We start from the raw sequence: 11,927 nt of genomic DNA on the forward strand, positions 1-11,927 counted from the left end.
GTACTGGTTATGAACACTGTTCACAATACTGTCATGAACACTATTCACAGTACTGTTCATGTGTCGCCACTGGTTGCCGACCACCACCAATGACCACTAATTTCACCACCACAATTTAAATGACATTCCTAACAACTTTCTAGTTCACAATGAAGTCTAAATCAAAGCTTAAAACCTCAAATTTCAAAATTTCTGAAAAAATTCAAATCAAGAACCCTAGAGTTAAAATTTCTTGGTTCGACTTCTTACCCTTCAATTTAGCTCAAAACCTTTGCAAGGATTGTTGACAACGTTGAGTCAAGGAGTTTGAGACTGGTGGTGAAGCCTAAACTTGCCGGAGCTCGCCGGAAAATTGAAGAACACAACCGGGTCACCGTCGGGTTTCTGGGTCGACATCCGGGTTTCAATGCGTGGAAACTGGCGTACTACTCCACGATCCACCACCACAGGGAGACGTGTAAGGAGGAGACGAACTATATGGGTTGGCCCAGTCGCCTGAAACCGCTGGAGTCGGAAGAAAAATTTCGCCTCTAAAAACACTATTGCGGGGAGAGGGGAAAAAAGAGGTATTACAATAAAGAGGCCCCAAAAGCTATCAAGGCTAAGAGTCAGACTTATGTTCGATAAGTCCGTGGGAGGGTTAGCCACGATGCAACTTGATGGTTCTATGAATCACTTGTCCTCGATATAATCAATTGTCCGCCCGCCAGTTACAGTAGTGATCGCCACTGAACAATCACGAGTGAGATGCGAACCTTTTGGAAAGACCTTCAAGTCAACAAATCAAACAAATAAATCAAGAAATTACACAAGACAAAACTTGTACATAAAATAATGTCAAGGAGAAATAGTTGCAGAGAAAGAGAGACTAACAAAGGCGAAACCCTGAGTTTTGATCCAAGTTGGGTCAACAGTAGTATATTTCGAGCAAAACGTTGAAAGGAAAATCTTCACATAAGGACTCTGATCAAAAGCAGCAGAAATAATCCCTTGTTCAAAAAGTTCATGTAATTTGTCCATGGAATAATAGGTTTTATGGTTAAACGGATCAAATCCGAGTTGTACCAAAATTTCCTTAACAAAAGAGCCTTTCTGATAGCCCACATTGTCCTTGTTTTCCATGAATCCGTAAACATCGGTGGGTTGAAGCTGTTGAACTGTTAGAAGCGATGTAAGACTCGCTGTATAACTTTGAATTAAAACAAGGACAACAAAGCACCATACGACCACTACAAACCTAGCTAAGTTGCTCTCTACTCGCTCCCCTGTAAAGAAAACAAAAGGAATCAAAAATTAAGAAAATTGATGGAAAACAAACAAATAAATATATCACACATATATTTTCATGTATGAAACCTATCAGCTGCTATTGCAAAACATTAAGCCTCATATCAAAATAAAACTATCATAGGATGAAAAAACTTACTGTATGTGAAAGCCATAGTTGAGAAGGAAAACCAAAAGATTGTGCTAATTTGTTGACGCGGAGACCCACGAAAATCGGTGGTTATACGATGTTCAAGTACCCAAATTACAAAACCAATGAATACAAAAGAGCAGCTACATGTTACCCAAAGTTCCCAGGTCAATGGCTGCAAAAACACCCATGCACTTTTACCATTCTTTCTCTGCTGGATAGGCACAATAATTGATATAGCAGAGTCTGTGTATGGAGAAGAAAAATCAAGATACAAAGACCTGTTCTTTATATCAGATATATCTCCTAGTGCAGCATCATATTTCTGTTCAAGTTAAATATGAAATTGTCAGTGAAGAAACTTGATATGCTTGCTAGAACATGATGCAATAATTTTCCCAAAAATACTCAGAAAAAAAGCTGGTGCAATAGAAAAAATAAATTTCCAAAGATAAAAGAAACGCACCCCATTAAACACTTCATGGACCAAATCATCGTAGTCACCAGCTGGTTTACCATTGGGCTTAACAAAGGGATAGAACTGGACAGGAATATGATATGGTAGTGCATCTACTACTGCATTAAAGACGCCTGTGCAATATCCGGTGACATTGGTTGTGTTAGAGATAGGATTATGTGTCACCTTTATTAGTCCCGGAAATCCATGAACTAGAACTAGAACTCTCAATTGACTTCCAGGTGTAGGAAACTGCCAAACTCTAGGAATGCAGGCGGTCTCTCCCGGCCATATAATAGGTGCAAGTGTACCAGCATCACAAGTAGTAAAATGTGAATCTATGGTATTTAACTTCCTTACGAGTCCCATTTGTGGTGTCCAATATCCAACTTTTCTTTCCCCATTACCATTCACATTATAACTATCTGAAAGTCCGAAGCTTGAAGTTGTCCATTAAGAAAACTGAAATTTCCAGAAACGCCTATGAAAGTTGTGCTTGATAGTGCTTGGGAAGTTCAGGACCATTTTGGGAGATCCCCAATCTTCCTAGATTACTGAAAGTGTCAGAAATATTTTCCTTCTGGAAGTTGAAGTTTGTAGCTCCAACCTTCTCGACTGCCATGGCCAATGCCCAAGCCGTATCATAAGCCCACAGTCCATAAACATCAAGCATCCTGACATTGAGAATCGTTGGATTGTGTTTCTGGGATTTCTGCCATCTATCTGTGAAAGTTTTAAGCTCTTCAGTAATGGGAACATATGTTCTTAAACCCAACACCCCTTGCATGTTTTCAATGTCAGAATAGCATATGAACCAAAGTCAACTAAATAAATCGAGAAAATGAAGCATTGTACTGACTGAGCTAAATAGATTACTCACCCGAAAAGTATAGATCAGTTCTGGAAATTCGACAAACCCGAAAGTAAAAAACCCTTAACCCTTCTCTCCATCTCTTCCTATCCATTCTAAATGCTCGGAATCCAAGAACCCAACTTGATAAGAACGGATAGGGATTTTGATCGATGATTGCAGAGCCAGTTTGAGCTTTGAAGCTCTGGCTCACTCTTGAGAAGAACCCAATTAGGCAATTACTATAGGCAAGTAAAAAACTTGAGCCACTATTACATAAGAGCCCAAGTGAAAAGCCCACTAGCTTCTCATCCCCACGTCCATCACAACATTCTACATTAAAAAGCGAACTGCAAGCCTCACGTGTGCGCCATTTTGGAACAGAGAGCATCAGAGCAACACTTCGAGATCTAACTCCAGTCCAGAACCCAGAAACCTCAAACTTTGCTTCTTCCAGTTCTTGGATTAGTTCTCATATGAGGTTAGCTTAACATACATCAACCAATGTCAATCTCAACTATAAACAAGAGGGTCCGGCGGGTGCCTCGTCTACCCTCTCCGGCCAAGGTAAATGTTTCTATTTCTCTATCAAAGGTTCTGTCTTTTCCCTTTCCTATGTATCCAATCATTGTCTTTGGTTTTATTTAGTTTTCTAATTGCTGCCCTTGGTGTTTTAGTTTTTCAATTTTAATTTTTTTCACGCATAAATAATAAAGTTTGAGGATTTTAGTGTTTTAGGGAGAAGAGCTATAAAGTTTACATCTTTGTTCCTTCAGATGTCTCTTTGGTATAAAGATTACATTGTTTTGTTTCGTTTGTTGTTTGCAGCACTCTGTTAGTTCTTTCTCATTGTTTGTTTTATTCTGTTTGGGTCAATTTGTAGATTAATTTCAACTTGAGCAAGATACAGAGGATTAGTGAGCCTGGGTCAAACATTGTAGACCGAATCAGTGCCTTACCAGATGAGATTCTTGTGAACATAGTGGCCTTCTTGCCACTAGATGAAGCACAGGCCACAAGTATTCTTTCTAGGCGATGGCATCATATATGGAAGTTTTCCGTGGAGGAAACTATGACTCTCAACTTTGATGCCGATAAACATTTGTCCAATTTCGCATCCCGGGAAGAGTTGTCAATTCGTCAATATGTCTTCTGGGTGGATACCGTGGTGAACCAGTATAGAGGCCGAAAGTTGAAGCAGTTCAGGGTTTGTTATGATTTGGACAGCAAATTTTCAACTTCTATTGATGCATGGATCCGGTTTGCAATGACAAAGGGAGTTGAAATGCTTGAGTTAGACTTGTTAGAATATGGCGTTTCTCGTCGTTGGGAGCATCCAATATATTCGTTTCCCAACAGAGATTTAGGCATTGGCAATTGGAAGCACATCTGTTCTGATGTTCCTAGGTTAAGTCCTAGTTCATACATTGGCTTTAAGTCCCTTAAAGTTCTTAGTTTGAAATGTGTTGACGTGGATGGACAAGTTATTGAGTACATGTTGTCTAACTGTCCAGTTCTTGAACGATTGTCACTAGTTTACTCCTCAAATTTGGTTAGTCTGAGAGTTGCAGGTCCGTCAATTGCATTGAAGTACTTAGAAGTACGAGGATGTGCTAAACTTGAGAGCGTTGAGATCCGTGACACAAACCTTGTTTCTTTTGTTTATTACGGAGATGAGATACACCTAATAATTAGAAACGTACCACTCCTTGTTGAGGTATCAATTTGTGAGTCTTGCCATGATGATTACATACAAGTTGTGTTCACCCAACTCGCATGCTGTTTTTCTCAACTAAAGATTTTGAAGCTAATTGATGTCATACTGGTTAGTGCATGAGATTGTTATAGCTGCTTTTGCTTTCCTTTTGTTGGGTGTTATTGTTGTGCTTTAAATCCTTTCATCCTTGTTTTGTTGTCAGCCCTACAAGAGGAATCCTGTATTTCCTATATTCACAAATCTCAAGCACTTGGAACTAAGATTTGATGCAGATGATGATTGCATTCTTCTTCATCTATCTTCTTTTATTAAGGCATCCCCTTGCTTGCACAAACTTGTGCTGGAGGTATGTATTCTGGCTTCACAGTTGACATTGTAAACTTGGTATGGTTTGAAGAACCTTCGTATATTCATATACCTTGAGACTTGCTCATGGCATTCATATTATCATTTAATCATATATGTCACTCTTATATTTTCGTTTAAACATTGATGTGTCCTTAAAATGTGTAATTTGCTTAGGTTTAGTTCCAAGTTTACCACCTTAGTGAACCAATATTAGTTTCAAACGCCATGTACATACCTCCTATGAAGTTGATTCATATATTTTTGTTAGTCTTGCAATCATTGGTGAGGTTACTTTGTTTACTGTTCCTGTGCATAGTTCAACTGTTCAACTTGTTTCTAACTATACTGGTGATGTCTAATTATATGGATTTTTTTTTCTTCATTACTGCTCTTGAGACTTGTATGCTATTGTTTTTTTATTTGCTAGTTATAGACTGGATCTTTTGGTGGGTTTGCATGTACTGTAAGTTTTTCCTTTGATGCAGTTGTACCCTCTAATATATCAAAGGGTAACAGAACTTAAAAAAGCTGCCAAATTTACCCATGATTGCCTAAGGGTAGTGGAAATATTTGGATATCAAGGACTCAAATGTGATTGTGAGTTGGTCAAGTTCTTGGAGGAGATTGCTGTGAATTTGGAAGAAATTGTTACTGATGCTGCTCATCCTGCTGAACGACATTACTGTTTCCCTAAACACAGACGAAAGCCAGCAATTGAAGAGGTGGTGAGGATAGATGAGTCAATTTATGATTCTGGTAAAATGCTGAAGAAAGCAGTCCTTCGACTTAGGAATTGATTCTTTAGGAGAGTGAAGCGGTGAACTTGCTTAAGTTATCTATAGACATCAACCGTTAGATATTGAAGTCTTAAATTCTTGATGTCAATGAAGCTCAAATTGGTGTTTCGTATATAGTAGAAAGTCAAGGTTTTTGATTTGGTTGTTGCTGATGGGTCTTGGATTCGGGTTCCATACTTGTAAGCAGCGAAGGAGCTCTGGCGAGAGAAGAGCGGTGTATTGATTATGTGATGGTTCATTATTGATTATGTGATTATGTGGTGGCTTTCTTCTGGAAAGGTCTCATGCTTGACTTGCAAAAAGGGCTCAGCTTTTTATGGGTTTTGCTTGAGAGAAGAAGGAAACGTTCTGTGCTGTAGTCTGGTGATCCAATGTAAAAAATTCAGGAGGTTGCTTGACGTGTAATATAAACTGGGCTGGAGGAATAATCGGACAGAGTTGGACATCGTTTCAAATGAAGCTTGAAGCTTGGCCCGGTGTCTTGTAACTAATGTTGGTAATATGTCTAGATACAAATGCTGATGTAGTTAGCAAGCAACGCAAATGCTGCTCTAGGTAAGAAGCAATTATGTATTGTAGCTATATATGTTAGTGTTACTCATGACTACTTGTTCACTTTTTCGTATATTAACAAAGAACTTGCGTATTTTCATTTCTACCCAAAGGTTTTGGTTAAAGACTTCGTGTATTATCATTTTTTTCTTAACATTGTGTTCAAAAATTTGTTAATTATCATCAGTACTTTCATAGCCTAATGCTGATGAAACTGGCTGAATGACTTCTCGGACCTTACTTAAAAAAAAAAAATAGGTTCATTTTACAAAAACAAAGTAGGATCGACATAGTACCGTCCTACTATATTGATGTCATTGCCACGTGAGAGTGATCTATCATTATCTGTTTATATTTTGTCTTAATTGAATTGGAAATCAGTCTTAAAGAAGTCATTCTACCCAGTCTGGTTCTATCGATCTGATCCATTGATTTTATTCCTATGAATCTATGATTCAGCACTTTCTAAAGAATTGAAATCAAACTTTTCTCGAAAAACTACAGCATCCTGGCGAGAGTATGTTAAGATCGATATACCGTACTAATACATGAAATTGTCTACATTGATACACATATACTGTTGCATGAAATTGTCGACATGACTACATGGATACACTATTGCATTACTAGTTCTAAAGCAATGTAATCGCTGAAAGTTTTGATGCAAGATAATGTAGGCGCGCAGTACTGGCACCAGCCGCAATACAAAACCATGCTCCACAGAGATGTTGCTCAGCTCATCAGTGACAGAACGGCGAACAGAACTGCCCTAACTATATATAGGACAACAGACATAAAATGCCCTAACTGTCTAACCTGGGGTCATCAAGAACCTCTCCAACCAGTCCAAGTCTGTATCTTCCACCCTAAAGTCTTCAGCAGAATTTCCATCTCCCTCTACTATATTGGGGTAATCACCGTGACTCTCATTCGTCCTCGTCATTGCAAAGCTCGACACAGGTTCCTGATCACTGGGAAGTTTCGTGAAATCGCTATCACTTTGAAGCAGGTCAATCAACTCACTAACAACATTAGGGCTTTCTGAACAATAATTTTAGTGGGGAAATTCCTGCTTCCTTGCAAAATTGCTCTGGTTTGGAAATACTTGATCTTGGAGGCAACAGACTTACTGGAAACCTACCTTTTTGCTTGGGACCAGAAGAATCTGGGTTGCGAATGCTGCAGTTGCGGTCTAACTCTTTCAGTGGCCATATTCCTCAGCAATTGTGCAATCTTCCTGATCTTCAGATACTTGATCTTGCTCATAACAACTTTTCTGGGACAATTCCAAAGTGTTTGAGTAAGCTGACTTCCCTGGTCTCTGCTGATAGTGGTTGGACATTCTTCGGGGGTTATCCTGAACAAACAACAGTTACATCAAAAGGGCAGGAACTGGAATATGGAGTCCCCATTTTGACATTAGTAAAGAGTATTGATCTTTCATCCAATCAGTTGAAAGGTGTAATCCCTGAATCAATTACCAACCTTGTTGGATTGACTACCCTGAACTTGTCGAGGAACCAATTACATGGAAACATTCCCTCGAAGATAGGAAACTTGCATTGGCTGGAATCCCTTAATCTTTCTCACAACCACCTTTCAGGGAGAATTCCTCAAAGCTTTTCTTCTTTGACCTCACTGTCTCACTTGAACTTGTCTTACAACAACTTGACAGGAAGAATTCCTTCGGGAAATCAACTCCAAACACTTGAAGATTCATCCATTTATGAGGGAAATCCATCGTTGTGCGGGGTTCCTCTTTCAATTGATTGCCCAGGAGATGAAAGACAGGTTTCTCCAGAAGATGATAAAGATGAACATGATTATGGAAGGCTTGGTCTATATGTCAGCATTGTGCTAGGATTCTCAGTTGGCTTTTGTGGTGTTTGTGGTACTTTAATCATAAAGAAGTCATGGAGGTATGCCTATTTTAGTTTTTTTGATAACATCAAGGATGAGGCAACACTAGCAATTGCGTCGAGAATAGCTCGTTTGCAAAGGAAATTTTGATTGGCAAATAAAAGTATAAAACAATACAATAAGGCATGGTTCTTGAAGATGTCTTCCCAAGTTGAATATCTAGATTTTTCTAACAATCAACTCTCTGGAAAGCTTCCCTTCCGATTTATATTTCCAAAATTATATCACAGATTTGAGTCATAACCATTTCAAGGGCCAACTCCAGATTTCGTCAACTAATGCGCCCCCTATTTCTAGAACTGTATCTTTCTGATAATCATTTGGAAGGTCTTATTCCACCTTATATTCCATATATGCGCATCCTCTCCCTCAGAAACAATCAGTTATCAGGAGAATTCCCTGAGCCATGGAGCTTGTGGAGCACAATAGGTGTTGTTGATGTGACAAATAATACTCTCACTGGTCATATTCCAAGCTCCATGGGTGTTCCAAGCTCTCTTGGAATATTGAAGATGAACAACAATAATTTTAGTGGGGAAATTCCTGCTTCCTTGCAAAATTGCTCTGGTTTGGTGAGACTTGATCTTGGAGGAAATAGATTAACTGGAAACCTGCCTTTTTGGTTGGGATCAAAATTATCTAGCTTGCAATTGTTACAGTTACATCAAAAGGGCAGGAACTTTCCATTGTGGCTTTGGTAAAGAGTATTGATCTTTCATCGAATCAGTTGAAAGGTGAAATTCCTGAAGAAATAACCGATCTTGTTGGATTGAATATCCTGAACTTGTCGAGTAATTAATTACATGGAAACATTCCCTCGAAGATAGGAAACTTGCATTGGCTGGAATCCCTTGATCTTTCTCACAACCACCTTTCAGGGAGAATTCCTCAAAAGTTTTTCTTCTATGACCTCACTTGTCTCACTTGAACTTGTCTTGCAACAACTTGACAGGAAGAATTCCTTTGGGAATCCAACTCCAAACACTTGAAGATTCATCTATATTGCACGGATACAGCACTTGGAGGTGTGTCCGACACGTTCGAACACGCCGATATGACACAATAAGCATTTTTTCCGTATTGGACGAGTCATGTGGCGTATCTGAAAATATTGATTATTTCTGATACGTTGACCGATGCGAGCCTACGTTGTTATCCGGCGGCGAGCCCCTCCCTCCGTCTTCGGACGGGATCTTGTCGATTCCTTTGTGGGTTGCCATTGAATCGTATCCCCGGTTGATGATTCTCCTTCAGGGTGAGTTGTGGTGCAAGGGTGGAGGAAAACAGGGCGGCTATTGGGATTTGGCATGTTCCTTTCTGGCTTGGGCGGCGGCGATCAAGGGTGACTGGTTTATGGTGGTTGCTGGGTGTGGAGGCGTGGTTGCTGGTCGTGGTTCCAGGGACATCGTGTCGATCCACAAGGCGGTTGTTGCGGGATCGTGGTGCTCCGATCTGGATTGGATCTATTGGGTCCGATTCGGGTAGCGACTCGATTTGGAGAGGCTACAGATGCCTTCGGTGGTGAAGAGGTGAGAGCGATGCTCTATGTTGAGTTGTCACACAAGTGCTTGAGAATGCGTCATGGGATTAAGGAAAATGGGCTAGGGCCTTGGGCTCGGGTCATGGGTTTTATGAGGAAGAGGTTGGGCTGACCCTTAAGCCCTAAATTAAAAACCCAAACTGAAAAACATTTTTAAAACAAAGTAAAACATTAGAAATTTGTAAAAATTAATTCGAGCGTCGGAAAAATATTCCGAAAACATTTCCGAACAATTGGCGACGTGTAGTTTAATATCGACGTATTAAACTACATTTTTCGATATTCAAAAAAACGTCGATTAATTAGTCATAATGTGTTGGTAATAGAGATTAGAAATCTCGGGTATTACAATTTGTGTAGATTATTGAGTATTGATTATTGAAGTATAAGTAATTAGATGTGAACTAGCAGTGAGAGTGAAAGTAATGGAGTATCAGAGACGGAGCCTTTACAACTTTATAGTGGTATTATTAATTTATTTTATGTATTAACATATATATAATTATTTTTATTTTTTCGTGTCGAAATATGAGTTTTTTAGATTTTCCGTATCGCCATGTCGCGCCGTGTCGTGTCACCGTGTCACGCCGTGTCGTGTCCATGCAACATAGAGATTCATCCATTTATGAGGGAAATCCATCATTGTGTGGGGTTCCACTTTCAACTGAAAAAAAAATTATTTTTTTTGATTTTATGACTCTAACATGTAAACCTTCCCCCACACTCGAATTATGCATTGTCCTCAATGAATGTCAAAATAAATAATGCAATGAAAGACAAAAGCATAGTGGAAAGAAACAAAGGCACAAAAATAAAAACAGGAGAAAAAGATGAGAAATGCTCCCCCATGACGCGGTCCAACAGCTTGCATTCCATGCATCATAACGTTTGAAAATAATCTCCGATCAGTAAGACAACAGTGGGAATTGAAAGCTAATGTTTCTAGCTTTCCAAGCATAAAAAGTACGTTCGCTAACTCCGAATGAGGAGAAAGTTATGCCTCTGAAAATTTGTCACGAAAAACAAGTTCATAGAATCAAAAACTAGAATGACCTTTACCTCTTTGTACCTGAATTCCGTTGATTTAAACAGCCGGAATGGACAAGTGGCCTGAATGAAAGTTGAAGATAACACAACCAGCTTTCAATCCATATATGGCACAACTGCCCAGTTAGGCCGGAAGTGCTCCCTATTGTTCCGTTTCCGGACTGTAACTGCACGCGTTCTGAATTTCTGACACGACCTTGCTGCCTTCCAATTGCAACTGGGAGTGATGTAGACCTCTAAATCTAGTTCTGTAAAACGATATAGAAACTAGACTCAAATACCTTTGTTTCCATATAAAGTACATATTCCAACTCCCTTTGAGCTGGGAGATACAGTCTGCGGAAGTCGACGGACTGTTTCTACCAGATTCTGTTGAACGAAAATGTTTTGCTCCTCTTCACGTTTTCTCGAAAACTAACCTACACACGCACAAAACAAATCAAAAAGAACAAAAACAATAACCAAATAAAGAGTAAAGAGTAAAAAATCAAAATTGGGTTGCCTCCCAACAAGCGCTTAAATTTAAAGTCTAATAGCTTAGACCGAGTTTTCCTTTCAATCATTTTGTAGGTGACACGTTATGGGGTTTCTCCTCCGCCATTTTGTTGTCCAACCTTGTAGTATATTCTCAAGCTCATTCCTGGTCACTTCACTATAAATCTGTAAAAACTCAATTAAAATCATTAGTGTAAGTGGGAACCTATCAAACATAACATAGGACACTTGGTCCTTAAGAGACTATGTTCCTCTAGCCATATGATATGTTGTGGAATTAAAAATGCAACATGAATGAGATGCAAAATGAATGCAATGCAGAATGAATGCAATTAGAATGAGATCATTAAGATGCAATGCAAAAGTTAGAGAATAACAATTAGGAAGTGATTGATATATACAAGTTACAAACATGTCAAAAGCCATTCAAATATAACATGCACATGTTAAAGAAACGAAAACTAGCTTAACAACTAATCCAACATGATGTCAAATCTTATGTTTAAGTTCGTTTTAATTTCTCAACTAAATAAACCTAAAAAAAACACACAATTACAATTATTATATGTCAAATTTTTATTTTTTTTTACAAGTTACTTTTCAATCGATTGCATGCTTCAACATTCTTAAGTTGTCATTCAAACAATTAAATGATCGATTGATTCTAAGTTGTAAACCAAGGTGGACGTGCGGCCTAAGTATGGATGTCTAAACGCAAGTTTGAATCGTTGTTTCAGAAGGCCGGATAGCTAATTCAGAGATAGTAAACATGGTAGGACTCATTTGT

The 11,927-nt window shown here is 38.9% G+C and overlaps 2 protein-coding genes and 1 pseudogene across 2 annotated transcripts; 2 read left to right on the top strand and 1 right to left on the bottom strand.

The window, feature by feature from the left end:
* Positions 1-297: 297 nt before the first annotated feature.
* LOC126796939 (glutamate receptor 2.7-like) lies at positions 298-2,679 on the bottom strand (annotated as a pseudogene).
* Positions 2,680-3,118: 439 nt separating this feature from the next.
* On the top strand, positions 3,119-6,134 carry LOC126798879 (FBD-associated F-box protein At4g10400-like). The gene is made up of 4 exons (XM_050525956.1): positions 3,119-3,291; positions 3,608-4,549; positions 4,644-4,787; positions 5,275-6,134. The coding sequence occupies exons 1-4, from the start codon at positions 3,229-3,231 to the stop codon at positions 5,584-5,586; spliced, it is 1,461 nt and encodes a 486-aa protein (XP_050381913.1). The 5' UTR covers positions 3,119-3,228; the 3' UTR covers positions 5,587-6,134.
* Positions 6,135-7,314: 1,180 nt separating this feature from the next.
* Positions 7,315-9,543, top strand: LOC126796941 (receptor-like protein EIX2). Its single transcript, XM_050523654.1, has 3 exons — positions 7,315-8,128; positions 8,386-8,630; positions 9,313-9,543. Exons 1-3 carry the CDS (start codon positions 7,315-7,317, stop codon positions 9,541-9,543), a joined length of 1,290 nt encoding a protein of 429 aa, XP_050379611.1.
* The last annotated feature ends 2,384 nt before the right edge of the window (positions 9,544-11,927 follow it).

This window comes from Argentina anserina, chromosome 6 (assembly GCF_933775445.1).
Source record: "Argentina anserina chromosome 6, drPotAnse1.1, whole genome shotgun sequence".
Classification (NCBI taxonomy): Eukaryota; Viridiplantae; Streptophyta; class Magnoliopsida; order Rosales; family Rosaceae; genus Argentina; species Argentina anserina.

What these genes read in the sequence shown, in the direction of transcription:
- LOC126796941 (XM_050523654.1), top strand. Translation starts at nt 7,315, where the DNA reads ATGCTGCAGTTGCGGTCTAACTCTTTCAGTGGCCATATTCCTCAGCAA. An exon ending in AATTGCGTCGAGAATAGCTC is followed by an intron (nt 8,129 to 8,385) that starts GTTTGCAAAGGA and finishes ATCATTTGGAAG; the next exon opens with GTCTTATTCCACCTTATATT. An exon ending in TGCAAAATTGCTCTGGTTTG is followed by an intron (nt 8,631 to 9,312) that starts GTGAGACTTGAT and finishes ATTCTCCTTCAG; the next exon opens with GGTGAGTTGTGGTGCAAGGG.
- LOC126798879 (XM_050525956.1), top strand. Translation starts at nt 3,229, where the DNA reads ATGTCAATCTCAACTATAAACAAGAGGGTCCGGCGGGTGCCTCGTCTA. An exon ending in GTCTACCCTCTCCGGCCAAG is followed by an intron (nt 3,292 to 3,607) that starts GTAAATGTTTCT and finishes GTCAATTTGTAG; the next exon opens with ATTAATTTCAACTTGAGCAA. An exon ending in AGCTAATTGATGTCATACTG is followed by an intron (nt 4,550 to 4,643) that starts GTTAGTGCATGA and finishes TTTTGTTGTCAG; the next exon opens with CCCTACAAGAGGAATCCTGT.